General features: G+C 42.6%; 1 protein-coding gene across 2 annotated transcripts in view; it reads right to left on the reverse strand.

Moving 5' to 3' along the window:
* Nucleotides 1-3,312: 3,312 nt before the first annotated feature.
* Nucleotides 3,313-25,569, reverse strand: part of hspg2 (heparan sulfate proteoglycan 2) — an 85,946-nt gene continuing 63,689 nt past the window's right edge. For both annotated transcript variants that reach the window (XM_044038529.1, XM_044038530.1), the window contains 39 exons: nucleotides 24,852-24,911; nucleotides 22,647-22,769; nucleotides 22,342-22,494; nucleotides 21,614-21,774; nucleotides 21,298-21,375; nucleotides 19,272-19,407; nucleotides 18,771-18,922; nucleotides 18,216-18,360; nucleotides 17,576-17,728; nucleotides 16,860-16,994; nucleotides 16,581-16,762; nucleotides 16,293-16,488; nucleotides 15,986-16,165; nucleotides 15,595-15,849; nucleotides 15,306-15,468; nucleotides 14,866-14,963; nucleotides 14,499-14,765; nucleotides 14,015-14,127; nucleotides 13,635-13,782; nucleotides 13,418-13,534; nucleotides 13,193-13,210; nucleotides 12,164-12,248; nucleotides 11,934-12,078; nucleotides 11,749-11,851; nucleotides 11,554-11,663; nucleotides 11,352-11,460; nucleotides 11,143-11,241; nucleotides 10,731-10,952; nucleotides 10,249-10,493; nucleotides 9,976-10,147; nucleotides 9,716-9,838; nucleotides 9,282-9,338; nucleotides 8,096-8,171; nucleotides 7,924-8,002; nucleotides 7,508-7,555; nucleotides 6,677-6,747; nucleotides 6,485-6,568; nucleotides 6,020-6,123; nucleotides 3,313-5,669 (listed from right to left, as the gene is read on the reverse strand). In XM_044038529.1, the coding sequence (XP_043894464.1) occupies nucleotides 5,497-5,669; nucleotides 6,020-6,123; nucleotides 6,485-6,568; nucleotides 6,677-6,747; nucleotides 7,508-7,555; nucleotides 7,924-8,002; nucleotides 8,096-8,171; nucleotides 9,282-9,338; nucleotides 9,716-9,838; nucleotides 9,976-10,147; nucleotides 10,249-10,493; nucleotides 10,731-10,952; nucleotides 11,143-11,241; nucleotides 11,352-11,460; nucleotides 11,554-11,663; nucleotides 11,749-11,851; nucleotides 11,934-12,078; nucleotides 12,164-12,248; nucleotides 13,193-13,210; nucleotides 13,418-13,534; nucleotides 13,635-13,782; nucleotides 14,015-14,127; nucleotides 14,499-14,765; nucleotides 14,866-14,963; nucleotides 15,306-15,468; nucleotides 15,595-15,849; nucleotides 15,986-16,165; nucleotides 16,293-16,488; nucleotides 16,581-16,762; nucleotides 16,860-16,994; nucleotides 17,576-17,728; nucleotides 18,216-18,360; nucleotides 18,771-18,922; nucleotides 19,272-19,407; nucleotides 21,298-21,375; nucleotides 21,614-21,774; nucleotides 22,342-22,494; nucleotides 22,647-22,769; nucleotides 24,852-24,911 (5,138 nt within the window). In that variant the 3' untranslated portion in view covers nucleotides 3,313-5,496. The remainder of the gene's footprint in view (nucleotides 5,670-6,019; nucleotides 6,124-6,484; nucleotides 6,569-6,676; nucleotides 6,748-7,507; nucleotides 7,556-7,923; nucleotides 8,003-8,095; nucleotides 8,172-9,281; nucleotides 9,339-9,715; nucleotides 9,839-9,975; nucleotides 10,148-10,248; nucleotides 10,494-10,730; nucleotides 10,953-11,142; nucleotides 11,242-11,351; nucleotides 11,461-11,553; nucleotides 11,664-11,748; nucleotides 11,852-11,933; nucleotides 12,079-12,163; nucleotides 12,249-13,192; nucleotides 13,211-13,417; nucleotides 13,535-13,634; nucleotides 13,783-14,014; nucleotides 14,128-14,498; nucleotides 14,766-14,865; nucleotides 14,964-15,305; nucleotides 15,469-15,594; nucleotides 15,850-15,985; nucleotides 16,166-16,292; nucleotides 16,489-16,580; nucleotides 16,763-16,859; nucleotides 16,995-17,575; nucleotides 17,729-18,215; nucleotides 18,361-18,770; nucleotides 18,923-19,271; nucleotides 19,408-21,297; nucleotides 21,376-21,613; nucleotides 21,775-22,341; nucleotides 22,495-22,646; nucleotides 22,770-24,851; nucleotides 24,912-25,569) is intronic.

Consider the following 25,569-nt stretch of genomic DNA (forward strand, 5'->3'; position numbering starts at 1 on the left):
CAAAACTGAAGTCTCGCCCTAAACACCTTAGGGAAGAACTATATGAACACTTATTCACCCTGGATGGCATTACCATAGCCTCCAGTTCTACTGTCAGGATCCTTGGAGTTATTTTCAACCCAGATTTGTCTTTCGACTCACACATGCAAGTCTGTACATCAGCCTTTTCACTCAGCAACCTTGCACTGCTGAGGAAGAGGAGACAAGAAGCGCAGGGAGTCAGGATGAGCACCACGGCACTGCTGAGCCACCTGTTGCAGTTGGTCACGTTCCATCAGAACCCCCTGACACCAGCTCCTCAGGAGAACCACCAAATTGCACAAAGCAACTCATGAAAGGAGTAAGGACAAAGAACCTGGAGACAAAAGTGTAGAGGAGACTAAACGATGACCTGGCATTTATACTCGACTCTCTCAAGGGCAGTGCGGAAGACAGGATGGACATCTTCAGTGGCATAATCTAGGATGAATACCTCAGCAGTTTTGGCCCGACTGGAAAGAAGGCATACAATATCCATTCAAGATCCTTTCAAGATGCCCAGAAGTTTGTTAGAGGAGAAAAAGAGTGATACATTGATCGTGGCAAAGGAAGACCTGGTGGACCATGTAAGGAGGTAAGGAGGCAGATGTCAGATCCCGGTTAAGTGCCCCAACCAGCTGCACCATCCCATGAGTTCAGAATGGCGCCATCCAAGCTGAGAGACGTGAGCGACACCGCCAGGTCAAGCTCTGCCCCTGGGCCAAATGGAATTCCACACAAGCTCTGCAGAAGATACCTGCAAGTGCTGAAAGAACTGAAAGAACTGAAGTGATCTGGAAACAACAGTGTCTCCCAGTTGAGTGGTCAACCTGATCCCAAAACAGCAAGAGACAGCAGTTCCGATTTTCTTTGCAGTGATGCCAAGGGGTTGACAAATGTTCTACTCTGAAACTGGGCAGAGAATATACAATGGGGCTTACAGACAGAAGTAAAATTCAATGGGTTAAGGTTTGCAGTGGTGAGAGGTCATGCCAGTCACTCGTGCATGGGCACAACAAACAGTGTCATGTTTCAACGATCATAAACTGGCTGAAGACCTTGCTGGAAGAGAGGATTTGCACCATGGAGGGCGGTCGATTGTATATTATTAATCTGTCTTTAAATATAATGTATGCGATGTAAGAACTGACTTTATCTGATGTAAAGCATTTTGAATTTGTGACCTCTTGGTATAGGATCTTAAATGTAAACACAATAGCCTTGCCTTGTCAAATGAATCCGACCCGAATGTAAACTCACCTTGACATAAGTGTGAAGGTAAAGTCGGTGTCACTGTTTATTGGGTCAAAATGTGAAAATGGGGAGAAATGTTGAAACAAACGGAGCTTTAATGAAGATTTCACTATAAAAGAGCCGCTTGACATCAAAGTCGCATCTGAACCCGTGTGTTTGATGTCAAAACAATGTGCTCATGAGGGATAGTAGGTGTCACTAACGTGAGAGTCCTCTTGTTGTCTTGGCCTTAGTGCTCACAAGGTTATTTCACTCTTCAGCCACTGTGTTTGATGCTGTTACTACACCGAGTGGAAGCCACAAATCTACCAGTTTGCCAACACTCAAGTGATACATGGCCAAGAATGTGACTTACACTGCATGTGTGAAATGTAATCAACCACATTTCACCACTAATGACTCTGGGTGGGTGTAATAGAAAGTAATACTTACTCCTTATTCTGCTTGTTTCACCATAAACACTTGCATAGCTTGGTTTAAACATTCATCTTCCTGTCTCAAGGCCCAAGGCCACGTTTCTCCTTCTACAGGCTTCTCTTTGTGTGCTGCACAGATAAGCTAATGACGTGACAAATGGCAATACAAACAATGTACCTTTCTCTGAGCCTCAGAGCCATTTTGACCTGCCTCTGAGGTGTTGCTCATCATGACTCTCTCTTTGCAAAGAAATAAACAGCTATGTGATACTCAAGCGTTTATATCCTCATCAGACATCGTAATCCTGTCACCGCAGTTCAGTTGTCCCTGCCTCCTTAGTATTTAGCCTCTGTGCTCCCTTGTCTATGTCGTCGGATCATCCTTTCTATGTCCTGTTCTTCCTTGTGTGTACGCATGTCTTTACCACTTAGTATATAAATGTAGTTGTATCTTTTTGGATTCTGTCCCCTTCCCCTTGTTTTTGGATTTCCACCACCTCTGCTGCTCGGCCTCCTGCAAGTTCAATTCTGTTTTGTGTCTAACCCACATGGCATGTGTGTATACTTGTAAAACAGGTAACAATTAAGACAATATTTCACATTAGTAAGTTCAATTCAAGAAGAAAACAAGACCTAACAAGCCTGCAAGCCTTGACAGAACTGAAATGAAGTCGCACAACAGACCTTGTAATTCTCACAGAATCTGCTCCTCTAAGCTGCATTTACACAGGCAAACCCACAGGTGGCGTCAAAACTACAAGAAACAGAATAGTATGAGGTTGGATGAGAGTAGCTCAACCTTTCTTTAGCTTAAATTTGTTGTAGAAAATGAACCATTTCACCAAAAAAACATTGGACCTCATAGTCTCCATCTCCTCTTGGGTCATCATGCACAGCAGGTCCTGCATTCTGTGACTAATGAGGGATGTTGTTAGGCCAAAACATTATTCCAAAAATGATGCTTGTCTCGGAAAGACATCAGTAATCTTGTAAACTTAACACTGACTCTCTGATGTGTTGTAATCATCACCTCTGGCTGTGGCCCACTGACGCAAACAATGATCTCAAAGAAAATCCATTTACAGAAAGTCAAAAAGTCTGAGTGACCCCAAGTTTTTCCTTCATTTTATTCTAAGTGAGACTTTAGTGAATCAGTCAGCCACTGTCTCCCCAGATAAGAAATCAACAAATTTAAAGTTCAGTCTTCACTTAACGTAAACACAACTATTTCTGGACAGTAACAAACAAATGTCCTTTTATTCTGGGCCTGTATCCAACTTCTTACACCAACCCATAATGTGTATTATGTGTAAAAGACTCACTCATCATCTACTGTTTTATCTTTCCACATGAGGGCCGCGGGGATCTGGCACCAATGCAAATTGACTTAGGAACGGACATACGATACAATCGTTACAATATGAAAACAAATAAAAATAATTCTAAGCATCCATCAATCAATCAATTCAAATGTGTGATCTTGTGACTTCAGTATTTGAAATCCTGTGGAAGCACCCTTAACCTAAAAATGTTGATTTTCTCTATGGACTTTGGTGCAGGGGAGTGAGCAGCAAACGCTGCGGTCACAGGAATATGAGAAAAGAAAACTCAAAAGATTAAAAAATAGCACATGAATTTTCTTTTTATTTAAGAAACACCAAAGGCAAGGGGAGCGTCTTTTCACACTGGAAACTGAATAGTTTGGTCGTCCTGTCATGGACAATATTCCATCTGGTACACTTTCATTCATTTAACTGTGTTGTTTACTTTTTTCTGCCTAAAAAAAAGAAAAAAAAAAATCATCTTTATCAAAAGTGCATCTTTCATATTTTGTGATGGAGGGGGGTGAAATCAGAAAGCAGTGGCGGTTTCATCAGTGTACAGTGTCTAAAGTATATAAATCATAGATGTCCAACAGGGGGGAAACACACTAGCCTACTCTGCTTTAGTGTCTTCATCGTGGACCACAGGTTTGGCTCCTTTCAGTTCATAGCACGTTCATGATGACACCGTTCTGCGCAAATAAATAATCCTTTCATCACATTTGGAGCCTAAGACTTTTTTTTCAATGAGGGAATAATAAGACCAGTTTCAAACCATCTGAGCAGGCGGCTTCACTCGGTTATGACATATTTGAACCTTTCACGTACATTCACTGGGCTTGATTTCTGTCGCCTTTACTGGAAAGGGTATTTTTTAAAAACATGGGGGGCAACAGGGTGTGGGAGGAAATACATAATAACCAAACAAAAGAAAGAGAAATAGCAAGCGTCTCTAAAATGGCTGAATCAAAAAAAAAACATAAGCACTGAAAAAGAGGAAAAGACCCAAAATAAATAAAAACGAGGCAACGCTAAGTGATAGGATAGTGCTCAATCTTAGGATGTTAATACAAAATCGGAAGCGTACAAAAATCCGAAAAAGGTTGTGTTGTTTTGTGGTGCGGGACAGCATGCTTTATGGGAGCTACACTACTGGTCGCAGCACATACAGGAGGCTTCCACTGCATTCTCATAACACTTCTATCATAACTGTGTCCCACTGCTTTTTGGCTGCAGGTGAGTCTGTCACTGCATTCTCAGAGAAAACAATCTTCAGAGAGTTTTATCGCTCACTGAAATTGGCACAAAGCGGAGAATTAGGCCATTTTTGAGTTGCTACTCCAGAGGATATGGACAACAACGATGTACGCACACGCAAATACACACACAAGTAGTGTAAAACTGTGAGAAATGGAAAAGGCTGAGACAACAGACATAATCAACAACTGTACTTCATTTTCAGATTTACACACACTCAGTTTTTAAAAACTCCTTCTTTTTTTTAAGATCCACTCAATCACACAAAGTCTGAGGTGGACAAACAATCGCGCCATATCGTCCCAAAACCAACTTCAAAATGGTAAATGTTTTCTCTCCCTCGACACTGTGTGCTGTGTCTTCCTGTCTGGACAGTAGCACCAGGGTTTCTTTCTTTTTCATACCAAAAAAGAAAAAAATACAGACGTTTTCGGAAGACACAACAACAGCGCGAGTGCGTAAAGGAGCGGGACTTGTAACGTTTGCAGTTATTGATGTGTGTGTGTGTGTTTTCGACCACCTGAGTTGTGTGACTGTGACAGTGTGCGCTCATCTCCCAAGACGGTGAATGCATGCTCGCACAAGGCTGGGGGGTGGGGGGGATGGGGGGAGGTTCCTCTACAGAAGTGAAGAAAGAAGGCCTAAATGTCTTCAAGTATTAATACAGTTAGGCCCATTAAAAAAAGCCTGGGACACACAGTATTAGAACCCAGAATAAACCCTAGGAAAGTTGAAGAGCAGTTATGGTTAGTTTGCATGTCTTCCCCACAAATATAATATATATATTCATATATATATATATAAATAAAAATTCAGTGCTGTAAAAACATCTCCAACTCCATAGGATCTGACCCATCGTAGAAAGGCCTAATATTTTTTACTCTTACTGTTCTCATGACTAAAACTACTGCTGGAAGTATGTAAACTGTACTGGTTCTCCTGTGTTAATAGTGTGTCATTGATACAACACTGAGAAAGAGAATTTCTTCTCTTCTTCTTCTTTTTTTTTTGTTTTTCTCTTTTTCTTTTTGGTTTTTTACTGCACACAGAGTGGTGTCATCTTTGTTTTTGTTTTTGGTAGCAGCGAAAGCACCAAGTTTGCCCAGGCTCTGCGTGAGTCTGCTTCATGCATGACATCACTCCATAGTCTCTCTGTGTGGTATATGTGTGTGTGTGTGTGTGTGTGTGTGTGTGTGTGTTGTCTGCACGTGTGAGCCAGCGCCCGCGGTCTACAAGGAGCACGGCTGCACGTTGACGCCGCGGGCTGCGTGGCCTTGCAGGTCGATGGCCTGAGCGGGCTGCTGTCCGGGCCGTGCGTTCATCAGGGCCAGGTTCCGCACGCATCCCGTCACTCCTGACGAAAACTTCCCTCCTGTCATGGCGACCATGTCCGGGGCTCCACCTGTCACATGAGAACATGAGAATAAGCATCCGGTCAGTCACTGTCAGATAAGATTTACTGGACGATTGGGAGAATACGTGAATGAATGATTCAAACTAATAATAGAAATAGAAATATTTTCATATTATCAGGAGCTTTTATACAGTATACAGTACAGTAAATACAGTAAAAATACAGTGTAATGTAATACATTGCATACAGCAGCTAACTACACTTGATGATGATGTATTATGACGACAGAAAATTGCAGGAAAACATCAAATATCATCAGTGAAATTAATCAAGGTTCATTAAATTCTATATAACTGATTCATTACTATATATACATAAGTAAGTTCAACTCCACTCACCCAGGTATATGCTGCCTTTGGTGTTGACCATGAGGCTTTTGCCCTTTGACTGTCCATGTAGTTTATTTCCTCCATCGATCTGGATGTAGCCATCTTTTCCAGTTCTACACAAAGCCATTAAAAAAAGTGAAATAATAATAACAATACATTGTATTTGCTGGCACCTTTTCTTGACAAGGTCATCTTACATACAATACAAACACATAATAAGTTAAAAAAGACAATAAAACAATAGGAAAACTTCTTTAATTAAATACACTGACCATGTCAGCTTTTGTTGCATTGTTTTTTTTTAAAACCACAGGATAATATAGATATACTGTAAATTTACACTACTTTGTGATCAGGTTATATTTTACATTTTATTGTATTACCAACAAAAACATCAGGATTCCTGTATGTGAGGACTTGTACTTCCTCTCTATAACATACATAAATATGTACAGAATATCATATGAATCATACCTGACTGCAGTGATCTTGTGCCATTTCCCATCATTGACAGACTTGTGGGACATGATCTCTGCCTCGCCACTGCCCAGCTGGTAACTAGACATTACACGTATCATAAGCTTTACTACAGCATGTGCTCATTAGTGACAGATTAATAACACATCCGGTTATCAACAGGGCGGCATGATTGCAGGCTGTAGTCACCTGAAAACAAGGTGTCCATTCTTTAAGCCCAGGGTAATGAAGTCTTTGCCTTTGCCGTGTTCTCCAGGTTCCTGTACATTCAAATGTTTAGTAAGCGGAGGAAGCAAACAGGATTTCCTGTTTCCACCAACAGGAAATGTCCGATTATTTCTCAGTATGACATACTGTATAACCTCCATAATATGGAAGCCCATGTCGTAATAAAGAGAGATAAAACTTAGCCTTGATAATAAAAATATCCTCTAAGTAAGTCGAAATTATGAGATAAAAAGTCAAAATTATTTTTCATTATTTTTTCAATTTTTCATCTCATAATTTTGACTTAGTGTCTCATAATTATGACTTTTTATCTCATAATTTTACTTTTTTATCTCATAATTTTGACTTTTTATCTCATAATTTTAACTTATTTATCTCATAATTTTGATTTAGCTATCTCATAATTTTGACTTAGTATCTCATAATTTTGACTTAGGTATCTCATCATTTTGACTTTTTTTATCTCATCATTTTGACTTTTTATCTCATAATTATGACTCAGTATCTCATAATTTTGACTTTTTTTATCTCATAATTTTGACTTAGTATCTCATAATTTTGACTTAGTATCTCATAATTTTGACTTAGTATCTCATCATTTTGACTTAGCTATCTCATAATGTTTTTTTCATCAAGTGTCAGAAATGGGCTTCCATATTCCATACAATCATGTTGTACCGTACAATACCTCTATGTTTCAAATCATGTGGTTCTCCAGACATTTCCTTATCATGGCATACATACATTTCTTTTTTGGAAAATGCTCGTTATGATGAAACAATGAGTCGATACCTTTTTACTAGCATGCACCTTTCGCAAATTACGTGCGCCGCGGGTCTCCTGAGGAAAATGGAGGATGAGTTAGAGAAGCAACATGCATTTATTTAGTGGTGTCAGACACTCGCAGCCAACATGCCCAGGTCAGTGACAGTATGAGTTATAGACAGTGTGTGGCGATGACCGCCGCTCAACAGCCAATCAGACACAAACACTGCGTCTGTGATGTGTTGGTGCTGACGTTTAAGTCCAAAATGAACGTTAATATGTGTCACTCTTTCACAGATGGGGGTGATAGTAGGGATTAACAGTGCTGATGTGAAGGAGTCAAATTTGGGTGAGGATTAAGAAAGTTAAGGTTTAAGATTTGGGTTAAAACCATACATCTCAGTGCATGTAGTTTAAAGACATGAGCAGGAACAAGTACTTACCACACCCTGCCACAGGATCAGACCTTCAAAGGAGCTCGTGTTGATCTCTAATTCGATGGTTTCTGGTGAGTCATGGGCACTAAAAAAAGAAAGAAAGAAAGAAAGAAAGAAAAAGCCTTGATGCATTCATTCTTCATTTACAAACTACTGTATACTTCAAAGGCAAACTAACCTTCTTGGGAAAACGGATTTAGGCAGAGCGATGTATCCATCATTGTGGAAATGAGCTGCATATTGGTAGGGTGAATCTACACAAAGAACATCATAAAACATAAAATGAACTGTTTTGCAAGGGCTACTGTGCACCTTCATCCACATTGTTATGATGCCCTCCAGAGGCAGAAGCGTGGAAGATGTCCTGGTAAGACAGGCTTGGTTAGAACACTCAGATGCATATTTTTGCTGCTACACCCTCACTTAGTCTTTTCAAGCCATTGACTGGCAAACAACTGGGGACAAATAAAAAAGGATCCTCTATAAACTAGTGGTTGTAAAGCTGTAGTAGCAAGGACATGAGTACGATTGTGCTTTCAAGTAATCATTTGTAATTCTTTTTTTCCTCGTTTCACTTCATGCCCTAAATCTATCGACACACTTTATTTGAGGTTTGAAACACAAACAAACGGCACGATACAGACACATTTCACTCCCCAACAACAGATAGACATTATTTGCCATTCCTAAAACGTCACAGCATCTCTGACCGTCCACAGAACTCAAACAAACATTGAATCCATGCACAGAGTAACACGTAACAGGTATAAAACATTAAGGAAAGAATTTTGACACACATTGCACACAGCGATCACACTGTGCTTTCAACAATTGAAGATGTTAGTCACGAAAGAAAACGTGTGGACGGATTAGTTTTCATATTCTGAGAATTCCAATGAGAAAATCGTGTATTTTTCCCCCTTTGTTGTTGCAAGAGAGAGAGTTTTGTGAGGGAGGGAAACAAGAGATTTTATGAGTGAATAACCACCTTCCATTCCTCCACATGATGACAGGAAAAAAAGGAAATTAAGGGGAATTCCACATCATGGTGTTTACTTTTTGAAATGAAAAAAAACAAAACAGGGAGAGTAGAAATCATTTGATCTCCCAGCTGCAGTTTATCATCCTATTACCTTTTATCACAGATGCAGAATTCCCCTCTCCCAACATTCTGATGGGGATAAGAGCCTCAGTTACCAGTAAAGTAGAGATGCATGTTTGGTTTTGAGTTTATGCGCGGACATGTGTTAAGCGACAGACAGTTTAGGTTGAGGTTTGAGGGTCGTGGGGCCCCCTCGAGCTCAGACGGGCTCGCTCTGTTAGTCACGGTCACTTCAGGCAGACTGAATGTTGAAATACTGTACCATTTGCCTCGCTAGCTTCCACATTCCACAGGCCCGCGGGGAAGCTGAAGACCTGGCCTGTGTGTGCAGGATATAGCCATAAGAGCGCAGGGGTAAGACACATTTAATCACTTATGGGTAACCCTCCCAGCATGAATTTGATTTGAAGGCTGGGAGCGAACCGTCTGATGTTAGAGGGACTTCATATTGTGAAGAATGTGGGTCATATGGGATTGTTTCTGGCTGTATGTGTATTCTTTTCTTTATTTTATGTATAGGATGCAGGTGTGTGCAGTGGATTACATGTACTGATGCTTTGATTTCAGTCTTCTACTGCAAATGCATCATCATAGAAAAACACAATGACAAAAAAACCAAAACAATTCTGTTTTCTGGATATGACTCAATTGAACTCTGTTCATGTGTACGTGGTAAGAGCGACGGCGAATACTTACTTTCTTCGCAGTTGAGGCCTGTGTAGCTGGGTGTACACACACACTGACCGTCCACACAGCTGCCGCCATTGTGGCACTGACGGCTGCTCTGGCAAGCGTCTTTCACCACCTCACAGTGCTCACCTGCAAGAGGTGAAAGGTCAAAGACACAACAGAGATGCTCCCCCAGTCAGGTTTTAAGATGAAGGACGCAGCATACAAATGATGCTAATGATCCTCTCTAGCTTAATATTAGTGTTGAGAAAACGTGGAGCACTGACCTTCAAATCCATCCTTACAGAGACACTGGTACTCGTACTCGACACTCGACATACAGTGACCACCATTCAGACAGGGCCGGCGGTCGCAGGGACTGTTGTCCACACACCTTCGGACAGATCGACTTTCTATAAAGCTGTAGGACAGGTCCACCTTCTTGTTGTTGATGGAAACCTAACAGGAAGTGTGTGTGAAGTGACAGGTGTAAGCTGTACCAGATAAAGGAAATGCCACAAATGTGGTGTGTTACTTCTGGTACTGCAGACCCATCTCACCTCTCCTATGCATCCATCAAACATTTCGCTGACATTGGCGGATTTAGGGAGGATGTCCATTTTGGGGACTCCACCCAAGTACATGGGTGTGTGGATGTTGAGGCCCTGGGCTTTTCCTGGCGACGTCTTACTCTCCACTTGGCCTTGGTCGACCTTCAGGTAGCCGGACTTTTTGTTCCGCTCGGCCACGACTCTGTGCCACTGACCCAGAGACACAGGCTCGGGGCTACGGAGGATAGCTTGGCCTGAACATCAAGACACGTCAATAGAGTTTTTACCTCGTCTGACAATTACCTTTATACACAGGAATATAGTTGTAAGTGGTGGTGAATGACCGTTATCTCAATGTTATCTTCGTATTCGATCTTTTGATCTTTATCTTCACATAACAGCATGTGCTGGTTTTAAAACAAACAGATGTATAATAAATGAAAACCAGTAACTAGTTTCATGTCGTGATTGAGTGGTGTCGTCTTCTTTACCTGTGCCCAGCTCATATCTGAATTCTACGTGACCCTCCACCATGGAAATGGCCACAAAGTCCTCCACTTTCATTTTCTTCCCACCACAGAAGAACATCAGGCCGTCTCTATCCAGTGGTTTGAACTCCACCTCAACACGCAGGTCATCGTGGATGTTGGTCAGAGGGGGATACGCGATGAACGTCTCCTCACCGTCAAACAGCGGAGTGGTCACTAGTTCCCCTTGTGAAAAATGCGACATTTTTGAGGAAATTATGAAAGACGTATAGTTTGTCTCTTACTATATCTTTTGTATGGTAAATATGAGACTATTTTAAGAAGATTGGATGTGTTCTGCGACCATCTACTCATCGAGACGTTGTTCAACGATTTCTATCAAAATCTGTGCAAGCGTGTTGATTTCCTCTCTTACCTTCCATGCATTTGTTTCCGAATTTACCAAGATGGCACCGGCAGTCATAACCCAGTCCGTTTGGGTGGTTGATACACGTGGCATCTGGTCCACAAGCCTCTGTGGGAATTCAGGTAAAAGAACCAACGTCACAAAACAGAGATCAATTCTCTTCTAAGTTCTTAATTCTTGGTTTTTGACCGTGTGGTCAGGTGGAGTTTGATATGTACCTGAGTGACAGTGCAGGGATGAGTGGTGCTGGCAGTTACTGCCGGTGAATCCTCTTGGGCAAGTGCACTTATACAAGCTGGCATCTGAGTCCGCACATCTGCCACCATTCTAAATATCACATGAGGGATAGCTTCATGAAATGACGGACTTAAAAGATGAGCCACTTGCAACAAATGTACACAAAGGACAGGTGTCACTGACCTGGCATGGGCCATCTTTGCAGGTGGGACAGTTTGTGACACCAGTGGAGCTGCGGTCAAGGTCTTTGAAGATGACTTCCTCACCCTGGATGAGCAGCTGACGGATACAACCTGCACAGCATTCGACATTCAACGATGACAAGTCGTCACACAAAACGAAAAAAGGTTTAGTCCACCCCCGTTTTTCTGTTCTTACCAACAAACCCGGTCTTAATGCCGGCGGTTTTGGCAAGCAGTGTGTAGTTAGGGTAACCGCCCACATGCAGCTCCTCATTCAGATCCAGACCCTGGAACTTGCCCTGAGGAGAGGATATGAGCAGATATGGATAATGAATGACTGAATACATTAACTGCACATCCAGTTCACACTGACGTGAGTACCTGTGAGCTGCCGTTGATCGGCTCCCCTCCGTCGACGATGATATAACCCAGGGTGTGGTTGCGATACAGCTCGACGGTGTGAAACTCTCCCAGTTTGACGGGGTTGGGGTCACGTATAGTGGCCATGCCGGAGCCCACGTCAAACCTGGTACATAAAAATCAACAGATTAAAAAAATAAAAATAAAATAAAGCTCAATCGCGCTGTTTTTACTCTCGGGAACAAACTGACCTGAACTCCAAGCGACCGCCCACAAGTCCCAGAGAGATAAAGTCGGCTCCTGTAGTTCTCCTCTGGCCATTGAAGAGGATCATGCCTGCACCACAAAAAACAGGATTAGTGAACACTTGAAAAAGAGGTATAACTAATGAATGGACAGATAGTACAAACAAGATCCTAAATATATATATATATACATATAATATCCATCTTAACAAGACGTTTGATTTGAATTCAAACAAGTCAAATCTTCCAGTATTTCAAGTATTTGCTGGAATTTCCTTGAGTCTGCGGTGATAGCAGTAGAAGTGACTTGTTGGGATGGATCTTGTTTGTATTATATTGAGTCATCACACAGAAGATGATCTCTTAAAGCTGATTGTAAAGCAGCATGCTATGGTGAGGCAAGTTCAAAGCCAACCAAAGCCTCCTCAGGATGGGCTGCCAAGGGCAACCAACCAGTTACATGAATAAACGACTTCTTTTTTTCACATGCTGGATATTTACATGCTTTTATGAGCCACAAATGTCCACATATATGTACATGTGGAGTATGTGTATGATATTTTTAATGCAGCTTATAAATTGGTGGTGGGTGAAACTGGACCAACAAAATCCATACACTCACACACTTCAATTATCAATATAACGACATATGACAAAGTATGGCTCTTTGACATTCCAAATAATATACTGTCTTTTACATTTGCTGTCATGTCTCCACAAACTATTGGCAGGTAAAAAAAATCCAGTAACTCCTTTTAAATATCAAGAAATATGAGTATAACATTGTTTTTAAGCAGTGCTACTTTAAAGGCAACGCAGAAGCTGGTACATTATATTATGACGTCGAACCAAGTTTTTAATGACTGTAATGTTTAAAAAGAAAGGCCATGCAACAATATCACATCTCTTTCAAAGCCCTCATGAATCAGCTCTGAGCTGGGTGCATTATGTGAAAGTCCGATGCAGCCAAAAACAAAAGCAGCACTTCACAACATCAGCCTTGAGCTCCTGTGGTTCTCAAGCACCGAGACTCACCGGCGTACAATATGAGACCTTCCCACCGCGTGGGTGAGAGGAAGAGCAAGGTGACGAGGAAAAGAAAGAAGACGAAGACTCAGTAAAGTACCACATGAGGAAAATATGACAAAAACACAGGACACAACACATAGCAGTACACACAGTACAGTGACATTACTGCGACACAAGTATAAAGTCGTATAGTACACATTTCAACTGATATTTTACGCGGTGCTTGCTTACCATCAACATTATCAGGTCTAAAGTTGATCTTGATGCTAAAAACCTTATAGGCATTTTTGATGGTGGGTAGTGTGAGGTAGGACAGTGGTTCCTGGGCAAAGTATGGCATCACTCTCTCTGCAAAAAAAAGAAAAGTAAGCACACAACTTCACAGTTAGATACAGACAACCATGCTTGATTCATCATCCCTATTGTAGTCTCCACTCCACAGACACACCATGAACTTGAAGTGTAGTGAAGGCCTCCACTTTGCCCTGTTTGTTGGAGGCGGTGCACACGTACGTCCCAGAATCCTCGTGGGTCACGCGAGGAACTGTCAGCACGTTGGCTTCCTGGAAACACTTGGGAAGAAGCTCTCCATCCATCTACATAAAGACATAGACACAGTCAGAGACACGCGTCAGTAAAATAATATCACACACTGTCCAGACTTAAATGGAGTGAATAGAGCTGCTGTGACACGGGCCCATTTTAAATGAACGGACACATATTTAGACCATAAACAGCATAAAGTTTAAAAAAAATAAATAAATGAATGCATTTGAATTCCCCAATTCCTCAAGTTACATTTTTGGTTTACATAAACATCTTAGTTACCTTGGACCATTTGATCTCAGGTACAGGATACCCTGAAGCCACACAGGGTAAGACAGCATCGGACCCGACTGTCACCTCTTTAGTTTCTGGCAGCGCAGCAATTTGAGGAAGAGCTGAGGGAGAAAGAAAAAACAGAAATTAATTTTAATAAGAGATGGAAGAACTGCAGGCTTAAAGGTCAAGTGGCTGAAATGGAATAAACTACTCAGTGTTTGTATGAGTGCATATTTCCCCCCAAAGCCTTAGAATACACTTTTTTTATTTCGTATTTTAAGCAAGGGCCGTTTTGTTCTACTATGTTTCTTACAGCAGCCCAAATGGATTTCACATTTTGAGGCTTATTAAGCAAACAAAGAAGAAGAACATCCTTTCAGTAAGTGAAGACCATCATAGTTCCTTGACGTGCTTGGTGAGCAGAGGAGTCCACTTCATAGTCTGCAGTCGTACTATTAGATTCTAAGAAGTTCATTCAAGGATTACTCACACTGCACATGAAGCACCACCTGGGACTGCACTGAGCCGACGTCGTTGGTGGCGGTGCAGCGGTACTGCCCCGCGTCGGCCTCGGTCACTTGCTCGATCTTCAGCATTCCGCCCTTCACCATGATGTGAGCTGGCAAAGCCCCGCCCACTTTACTCCACTGGACAGTGGGCTCGGGGTCACCGACGGCCTGGCATTCGAACTCCACAGAGTTGCCGATCATCACAGTCTGCACTGAGGTGCGCACGTTGATCATGACCTTCGGCAGGGCTGTGGCAACGCAATGGAGCGGAAAAACAACAGTAAGTGAAATGAAAAAAACACGGGAAGTAGTGTTTACGTTGGTATATTTGCAGTAAATGTTACAGACCCTGAATTGTCAGTCTGGCAGTATCCTGGGCCAAACCATACACACTGCTGGCTCTGCAGATATAAACTCCTTCATTGCTCTGCTCGAGGTTCTCGATCCTGCAGACAGAGATGCAATTACACACGTTACACATTTAAGGGACTATTTCAGTACTCTACTGTTATAAGATTAAGAAAAGATGCATTTAGAAAATTTGCAGCACAGGAGATAATAAAAGGTAATTGATTAGAGTTATCATGTGTTATAAGCACAGAAATATACAGGTTTGACGGTATGTGGGTGAATGTGAGAAACAGTGCATGAGGTCTAATTATTATTCAGTGTAAGTCTGATAAAAATGACGATATGATGAGTGACTGACTGCGTGTTTGGTCGGAGCTGTTTCTGTCTTGTTCAGTGTCCTGTTTTTACCAAAACCAATATATGGCGCCATGAGTCACCTGAGCACGCCGTCCTTGACGTGGTGGTTTGGCGGCAGAGCTCCTCCTTCCTTAAGCCACTCTATTTTGGTGTCGGTACCTCCTGCTGCTGAGCAGGTGAACTCCACAGCACTGCCCTGGGCCTTTACCTCAACCTGGGGTGATACACGCACTGCAAGAGGTGCTACAGAAGGAAACAATAGAGACATCATTTACTGAAGGTCGAGTCGTGCCATGGAAACTCCATTTAAAGTTTTTAGCTTAACCAACTACATCTGTATGTATCCAATCATGATATTTTTACACTTACATCTGACTGTGACTTTAGCCTCAACGTGACTGTCGCCCACTTTATTAGTGGCCACACACTTGTAGCTCCCAGCATCCTCAGCAGTGGCCAGATTAATCTGCAGATCCCCTCCGTTAATCTGAGCCCTCGGTGACAAGGGTCTGTCCGTTCTGGTCCAAGTGTAGGTCAAAGGAGGAGTTCCGTGTGCCAGGCATTGCAACCTGATCACCTCCCCTACCCGCACAGCCACATCCAACACAGAGGCATAAGGACGAGCTAGACATAGGAGGAAAAACAAAGCATATACAGACTTGGGTTATGATTAATATTTATATAATAGAATTCCTTTAGAAATGAGGACAAAAATGACAGTAAATGACAAAAGCTGATGGAAAAAAAGCTTGAGACTCACTTTCGACATCGAGCATGATGGTGACTTCACTGGTTCCCATGTGGTTGGTGGCACTGCAGATGTATTCTCCAGAGTCCTGCCGGCCCACGCGGAGCAGAACCAAGCTGTTCTTGACAATCTTGTGTCCCCATGGTAGAGGAGCCCTCAGCTTGGACCATGTGATTGTTGGTGAGGGGAAACCTAGAAACGCAAACGGCGACAAATCAGACTCTAGTGTTGCTTTATTTACAAAAACATTTGTTTTCATTTGTATTGTCATATAAAAAGTGACATAAGAGGCCAGTTTAGATGTTTTAGCAGTCATTACCATGGGCCTCACAGAGCAGTGTTACTGTCTCTCCCTCCACCACAACCCTCCGTGGCTCAGGAACAGATGCCCGAGGCACTGATGGAAGCTGAGAGCCTCCCTCAACAATAACCTCCACCTTGGTCTCTGTAGAGCCCTCATTGTTGCGAGCCGTGCACACATAAGTGCCACTGTCTTCTGGACGTGCTACGAGTATCTGCAGAAAAGGGAAATTTCAGATTTCAGCCGAGTATTGAAGAAATCAGTGATTTGAAGCTTTTCCGCTCTTCATGTCAGCTGTAGCAGTACCTGCATGACCGCATTGGACTCCATGGGAACGGGGCTGTTCAGCATTATCTTGCGGTTGCTGTCCAGCCTGTGCCACGAGACAGAAGGTCGCGGCTCTCCTGATGCCTGGCATTCCAGGTTAATGGGTTCGCCCACTCTGACACGCACAGGTCCAAGAGGGGTGACAGTGGCCACTGGAGACTCTGGAGAGCACAGGCACACAAGGATCACATGGCTATGTCTCACATCAGTCACTAGAGGGAACCCTTGTCTGCAGAGTGCGGGAGACATGTTACTCACCTTTGACAATCAAAGACACGATGGTGTGCGTGATGCCGTATAGGTTGCTCGCCACGCAGCGGTAGGCGCCGTGGTTGATGGAGCGAACAGGGGTAATGGTCATGACAGAGCCATCTGGGCCGACTTTGACATTATCTGGAGGAGAGAGGGACAAATGACTTGTTGGAGACTTATTATATAGATATATATGTATATCTCAAAGAACCATAATTCTAACCCTACTACAAAAAGAAAACTATTGACATTTCATAGCTGTTTTTAACTGTGTCCTTACATTATTTGTGGAAAATTTATGAAATAAAAAGTGACCCCAATATTTGGGTTTTATGTAGCACATGCTTGAGAAAACCTGGCACAAGTATGTGGATCCGAAAGACTATTTCTTCATGTGGACATGACTTCATTTCAGTGTTGGAAATGGCTTTCCATATTTCAAACACTTCCAACTAAAGTTTGTTTGCCCCTATTGCATTTGAAGTAGACATTAGGACATATTTTTACGTAGCCCAAATGTTAAAACACTTATTCCTCGCCTTGATCTCCAAATAAAAGGTGTTTGGATGAAATTTTCTGGGGATGGAAGAAATGATTGCTGGATATGGATGCAGATTCAGGATTTCTTTTTTTTTTTTAATACAATTAACCCTTCAAGATTGAACACGTGGGATATTGTGCAGCCTTGGCAGAGGTTGTGTGTTTGTGTGTGTGGTGATTACCTGGCAGTGGCTGGTTGTTGTTCCACCCGGCCAGCTTCCACTCCAGTCTGACAGGCTGGGTGCCGCTGTACACCTTGCACCTGAAGCTGGCCGTCTCCCCCACGCGCACCGCAGCGCTGTGTGGCTCAATGGCGATGATTGGACTCTGAGGACCTGCAGCAGAAACCAGCAGTTTGTTCTTTCAGAACATTACTGTCCACAATCTCTCTTTCTTAATCTGATTTACGATTCACAGACACTCGAAGTAACAAATTACTATTCAATGTGGCCCTGGATTATTGTTGGCGGCAGTTTTAGAAGTCAGTCCAGGAGAGAGCGAATGAGGATGAGATCATGGGATAGTAATAGCAAGGAAAATCTTTGATTCTGAGGTCACTGGAAAGCTGAAATGGAAAGTTAATCTGTGAAGTGAGACAGTGTTGGTCTGAGAACAACACTCTGCTATGTACTGCCCTGCCCTTAATGTGTTTATCCCAGCCTTTGGCTGATGCTGCCATCAAGAGTAATTTCCTAAGTGAGCAAGACATGACTGTCAACTCAGAAGTAACTCCTCTGACACAGCAGCGTACGGTGAGATTAAATGTGCTAAACGTGTATAAATGAGCCCTTGTATTTACTGCTTTACACAAAATTGACCTACGTGAAGTAGATGAAGTGACGGACACGGAGACCGAGGACTGATGGACACGAGATCCTGGGTCTGCAGGGTTCTTCTGCACCCGACAGATATATTCTCCTGAGTCTTCAGGAGAGGCCGACAGGATACGCAGCTGATTGCCCAGAACCTGATGGAAGGAGACGCTTCAGTTCTGCTTATAATACTAAAAAATACGATTGAATTGAATTATTTCCACTACACATGTCTTGAGACCCTGAGAAATGTGTCGTAAATCACAATATCACAGTTGGTTAAAGTATAGCTCAATCCTATTTGCTCTCAGCGTATTTGCATGTAATATCGTAATCTGTGAGGTATCCGGAATGTACACTGGGATTTTCCAGTTAATGAAGTAGCACAGACTAATATTAAAATAGAATAAGTAAGTGAAACACACATAAATCAACACCAAGGGAAGAAGTTACATTACACCACATTAAAAGTGGGAAATTGTACAGTTCCAAAGAAATGGTACAATGACACACAGTCATTCATAAGCAGCTTATATGCATTTTTTTTGTACATTCGTGAAACTACCTGGTGGTTGGAGGCGAGGCGTCCACTGGCTCTCGTCCAGGTGACCTGGGGAGGAGGATTTCCAGGTGCAAAGCAGTTGAGCTCCAGACTCTGGCCCTCCTGGACATCAGCAATCGAAGGCTGGATGCTGACCACGGAGGAGCCGTGGTCCGCTGTTCAAAACAAATGCATTAGATTGCGTTCTCGCTTTAAAACGCACAGAGAACATTGCCAAAACTGACTGTCCATCACTGTTTCCCAAACCTTTAAATGACCTTGTCCTATGTGTAAGTGTGTTGTTTTGTCCACAAACCCAAGACAAACTGTCTTTACTGTCATAAAGACGCAGGACAAAAAAAAATGAAATTGCTTCTTTTATAAGAAACGTATACAGTACGTATTAGTCAGTTATCAAAATAGTTGTGAATCAATTTAGTAATGAACTAATCATTGATTAATCGTTGCAGCCCTGGTCATGAAACCAGGACTACTTCAGTCAGGTGCACTGTCTCGCCATCTCACCTTTGAGCACCGTGACTTTAATGGGAGCACTATTGGAGCCAATGCTGTTGCTGCCAACGCACATGTAAGTGCCAGCATCGGACATCTTGATGTTGGGGATGAGCAGAGTGCCAATGTCCGTGCGGTCCATGCGCGCCTGGAGAGAACAGATCGATAAGAAATCTTATTAAACACCAGTCTTCGCTGCATATTTGCCTATTCGCTGCCATTAAAGCTGTAGTGTGTAACCTTGAATTTAAAAAAATAATTAATTAAAAATATGTCTGCTACATTCACACCATCGCTACATGAGTTCAATGCTTGGTTTAGCTTGTCAATCCTGTGTTTCTCAGTATAGTGGTGTTAAATGTTGAGATTTTAGAAATTTCCTTGCTAAATGTGGGAGATGAACACATGTTTTCAGGATTTTCTTTAGTCTTTTAACGGTTTGATATCGGGAGTCGCGCTCATGACTCCTCCTTTGACCAATCACAGTCTGTCGACGTCACGTTTTAGTATCTGCTCAGCTCACTTTGAACTGAGTAAATCTCTGCGGGATCGCCTGAGGTTTGGGGCAAGTCCGAGGTGGCCGTGACAGTAGTTGTGTTTGGGTGACAGAAGTTACACACTGGGGCTTTAAATATACAAGCATCACATCTCAAAGGTATCACTTACCTGCCTCGCGTCCCTTGAAACAACACATGACATTACTGACATTGTGACATCACTAGCTAACAGCAACACAAAAGCACTACGGTGAAGTGTGTGATCTTAAAGACAAGACAGAAGCTGTTATTGCTACAGTTTTTCTATACATGGACTTCTTTTTTTGTTTAGAATTTCTATGGCACAGTACTTCATCATGTGATGCGCTGCACAAAGTACCATAATGCCACAATACTAGTGATTTTTTTGTTAATTATAACATGATTGGTGGTGGTTACATTTACTACACTACTATTTTATTTTGAAAGAATTAGTGATTGGACAAAATATGGAAAAAATTAGACAGTTTGTGACACGTTGTTTTGAGCATTGCAAAGCAAGTATATATAAGCGTAACACCTTACCAAATCTGGGAATTATCACTGTAGTCAAAATATTCACCTTTAAAATACCTTGGAGCAAACTCTGAAACAACTTCACCACTTACTTTTAAGAGCTCTCGCAACTTTATATCTCATGAGTCAACAACTTGACTTATTTACTCTGAATAAGCTGAAGAATGAACTTTAATCATGTTTGGAAACACTGCAGAGGGGAGGGGGAAACAGGGCGGGGAGGGTCCAGGGATGGATTACTGTATCCGGGGGGCGGGGGGGTTGTTGGGGCATCCATGGACAAAGCCGCTTAGCTCTGGCCCGCTCAACCATGAGCGAGGCAAAACCAAGCAGTGGCTGAGGCGGGGCCCTTGCTCAATGTGTGTCTGAACCCACTGACGGGTTTTCAAAGCAAACCATTTGCTAAAGCACACAGAATTTCTGCGTGATCGCACGGCAAAGCTCAGCGGCCCCTGGGAAAGGCTGACATAAGGCACTGGCTCTAATGCAGAATTAAACAGGTCTCTGGAGCTTTAGCTGAAATCAGGAGGACAGCGGAGAAACCAGACTCGCACAAAACCCCCCTGGGGCAGAGGAGTCTGCGTCTGGCAAAAAAAAGTGTCTGAAATACCTGCGGTGCCTGCTGTGTACTAGTCCTATCAACACACGTGGTACCACGATCAACTGCCGGAAGCTCAAACACGTGAGGGATGATATGATGTGGACAGAAACACGGACAGAACGAACACTATGGAACAACTTCATAAAATACTGCATGCAAAGTTCACCACGAAGTCAACCAGACCCAGCCAGTAGATTTCAGTGTATTTGGCACCAGCATGGACATGGACTTAGTGAGCAGCTAATGAACAGCGTTTATAAGGCGTGAATCAAAGACATGGTTGGTCATGCACTTAGTGGACGAATAATGTGAGGACAAGGTCAGTAGTGGACAACGGATGTGAACTACGAGACAGGACAGACAGACATCAGACAGATGGACAGACCTGCAGCTCCTCAATACGTCTGTGTAACACATCGAGACTGTTGCTTTTAAACTGATGGAAACCGTGAGAGGGAATGGCCTGAGCACACGTCAGAACGGGGTGGGATCAAAAAAAAGGGGGAGGAGACAAACAGAAGGGAGGGAAAAAATACAGGTAAATGGTCACAAATGCTAGAATAGTCATAAAAAACTGGCACAGAATGATGAAATACCAGCGGCGCCGGACGCACCTTGAGGTGCGAGATGGACACACGGCACAGTTTTAATCAAACCACGTTAAAGTTGCCGTTGAGGTACTGCAACAGCGGGGGTCTCACCTGTGCAGGGATTACTCCTCCATTTTTCAACCAGGTGAGCATTGGGGTGGGCGATCCTGATGCACGGCAGTACAACCTCAAGGTGTCACCCTCGTGGACTTCAATATTTTGGGGACTGACCTGGACTTGGGGCTGAGTGCCCAGACCACTTGGGTTGGATTCTGACCAAACAAATGCATCGTCATCATTCAAAGACAAAGTGTAGACACTGTGTATCACAAACACAGAGAAGACCATCCAAAGCTACTGTCACTCGATGAACTTGACTGATTTTTGATGACAGTTGGACGGCCCACACTGAAGCAAGAGTGTTTTATAATGCTTGATTGTTTGACAGGGTTAAAAAAATGCTGATTTAATAATAGTTGTGCTTCAAAAAGTCTCGTTTTTATTGACTAGTTTTCATAAAAAAGTGAACTACATCAACTTTAGGCTGTTGTGCGCTCTCTGTGTTTTTAAATATAGGTTCTGAATAAAAGTGAATTATGCTGCTAATAAATAAATAAATAAATAAAATAAAATATACACATATGTACAAAAAAGGTGCTTGATGTGATTTGGTAATAAAGTTGCGTACTAGTGCTTTAACCGCGACTATTACTTGCTTAATCAAAAACTGTATTTTAGCCAAATGCAAAAATGTAATTAAGTCTTAACCCTAAAACCTTATCATGTACATTGTAGGGACTTGCATGAGGGAACAGCACGCACATAAAAAAGGAGCATACTTTGGACAAAGAGGGAAACCCGTGCTGTGTGCTCGCCGTGAGTGTTCAGGGCCTTGCAGGTGTACTCTCCCTCATCAGCTGGATCCACGGCTGAAAAGATAAGTACGCCACCACGAACCACTGCTCTGGGACTCATTCTCTTTCCTGGAACTCCTGGAACAAATCACACAGTTACATCTCATCACTGATTCAACACTGGTGAGGAACGGAGACTTTCGAATACACCCAAATTCCTCAAATGTGAATCATTAGCCCAACAAGGACCGTGACAAATGCCACAATGAAGGAGTTCTAACTGGTCGTACCGATCCATTCGACTGCGGGAGTTGGATTTCCTGTCACCGTGCAGCGAAACTCTGCCCGCTGGCCTTGCTGGACATTCAGCACTGAGGGAGTGGCGGTGGCCACAGGATGGACCCCTTCTCCAGCTACAGAGGTAGACACACCAGTCAAACAGGACTCAAAACAGAGACTTATCAGAGGTGGAAACGTGTGATGATACAGACGTGTCTACTGATGCAGAGACAGAGGGGAATGAAACGCTGTAGGGAGACTATAATCAGTGCTTTATAGTACATGTGCTATGAATTGACTGGACTGTGATGGCCTCTGCCTGCACTAACCCCCCCCCCCTCACTGTCACCCTTGGCAGTCCACATGTCTGCTCTCAGACAGAACAGATGAGATGTGGCAGGCAGACCTTGGCATAGCCTCTGGGCATATGCTGCCTGCGCCAGTTTGACTTCATTTTCAGTCCTGTATGATCCCCAGTGTGACAGGGCAAAAGAAAAGCCTCTTTCATAAGGCAGGGAGGAGTATGCGGCTAAAACCTCTGCGACCTTAGTGGCACCAATGCTACAGAGGCAGAGAGCTTTCGTGAGCGGCCGCTTCTTTTAAAGAAAGAAAAAAAAAGAAAAAGGTTTTCAATACAATTTGAAACAGACTATGACAGAACTGATGAGATTGACTCAATACCGATTGGAAGTGCACAACTTGTTTTTTGGTTCCTTTGTAAGTGATTTTATTTGTACTGCTGAAAACAAACAATTACGCGGGTAAGTCTGCGAGCCTATAATAGTATAGTGGTAAAATAACAGGAATGTTTTCATGTTTTTATAGTGTTAAGTTTAAACTTTGAACACATTATTTAACAACAAACTCGAAATACTCGAGAGAGAAAAAAAAGGAACATTTGGACTTGATGTTGGTGATGAATGAAAAGAAAATGACGAATTTATAGCAATTCATAAAAAAAAAACCCAGTCACGGTTATTCATCAAGAAGTTGAACAGAGGTTGATCCGTTTCATTTATAACAAAGACTTTACAAGTCAGTGCTGTCGTTAATCTCCCCCTGTGGTCTATAAAAGTCAGTGCAAAACTGAACTGTTATTATTTTAGAGTCTGGACGGTGTCATTGTGACTCTGGATAACACGCGACTCATGCTGTCAACAGTTTTATACGGACAAACTATTTAGTAGAAAATAGCTTGGTGCACCTGCCATGTTAGTGTGGCAGTATTTATCCGAGTACCCAGATACTGCCGGAGAGGTTTCCTTGTATATTAAATCCATAAGATTTTAATTACATATGAATGACTACATATTTGACTCATCGTCTATTAATATCACGTTGAAAAACGCCCATCTGCATGACGCGCGCAGTGTCACACTGGATACCAGACTGCTACCCACATTTAGCTATGATGCAATAAGGGTGTGATGGGATGTATTAAGCACAGTATGATGTTTGAAGCCCAGATGACAGCTACTGCCCCAGTACATCATGTTTCCTGGGGAGAAAAAAAGGGGGAAAAGAGCAAAGGGTGGAGAGAAAAAAAAAAGAAGGGGCATCTTTTGTCTCTGAATGTGGAGACATGGTCGCATAAACAGAAGAAGAATTTTGAACCAAAATATCTGTGGATTTCTGTACATAATTGGGAAAAAATATGCTCTATAATGTATTTTTTTTTATCAGTACTCAAGCACTTGAACAGAGCTGAATCTACAATGGCAGAACTGTAAAAAATATTTGATAGCTTTTACTGACTTGTCCTCATACAATGTAGCCTCAACATTCATGAGAAGTTGCCCCACAAGAAGAAACGTGCACTTTTTCCTGCAGTGATGGACCCCAATGAACCCAAAGAGCCAGATCAGAGCCAGTAATGCTCAGGTACAATCATATAAGCTGTGACTCGCAGAAAAATGACTTAATAATATATTCAAAAAACAAAAAACAAAAGGCTGCACGGTGAATAATAATTTTAAAAAAAAGATGAATAATATGCTCGAAAACACGGATGCTCTGGGGCAACGTAAGTGAGAGCACAGAGTTTCTGTGTCTCAGAAATGCTTGGCTGATTGTACATGGGCGCTACTGGGCCGCCAAGTATATCCATGCTGCGGAAGATGAGTGCATGCATGACATGAGAGAGAAAGAGGGAGGGAGGGACAGGCCGGTCCTCCCGGGAGCCCAGCAGAGAGGAAACCGTGCCCGTGTGGACTTACGCTTTCTGTGTCCTTCAAACATTTCATAGGCTGTGTAAAACATCTGAGCCTGTGAAGCCTCTGGGGATGTGGGAGGAAGGGGAGGAAGGGGAGGGAGGGAACAGGTAAACTAACAGGTCAGTTCTCCAGGACAGCAGCAGTTCACCCCCGCACCTCCACAAGATACACTTATTCATCTGCAGACGTGAGCTGCCGTGGCGCTTTCGTCCAATTTGAGTCCACAAAAGTGTCTCACATGATGTCAACATGCTTGTTTTAATCATCCGAGCGCTTTTGGCTCATTATCCTTGGTGCCATTTTATTTTCTACTCACAGGAATGACATATCTTGAACACTTACCTGACACATTATGAGAACCGTACGCACCGCGCATCGAGGTGTGTTGATATTGGACATGAGACACTCGGCGTCAAACAAAAACAGTGCTCCTTGCATACAGAATTATGAAAACACACACACACATACGTCGACTCAAAATGAACTGTACAGCAGCCAAAAAGGGGAGATGAAAATATGCAGAGTAGCCACACATGAGACATGCAGGTTAGTAGCAAGAAGCAGTTTTTAAACATTGAAACACGGGTTTTATTTCAGCTGTTAAAACACTAACATACAGCTTGTGGTTTTTCCTCAAACTCATGATGATGATAACTGTCCATAAATCAGTTTGAGCTATAGCGGTTTCTTTAATCAGTTTTCTCTTTTTTTTCCCACAGAA

Source organism: Solea senegalensis, linkage group LG11, assembly GCF_019176455.1.
Source record: "Solea senegalensis isolate Sse05_10M linkage group LG11, IFAPA_SoseM_1, whole genome shotgun sequence".
Lineage (NCBI taxonomy): Eukaryota > Metazoa > Chordata > Actinopteri > Pleuronectiformes > Soleidae > Solea > Solea senegalensis.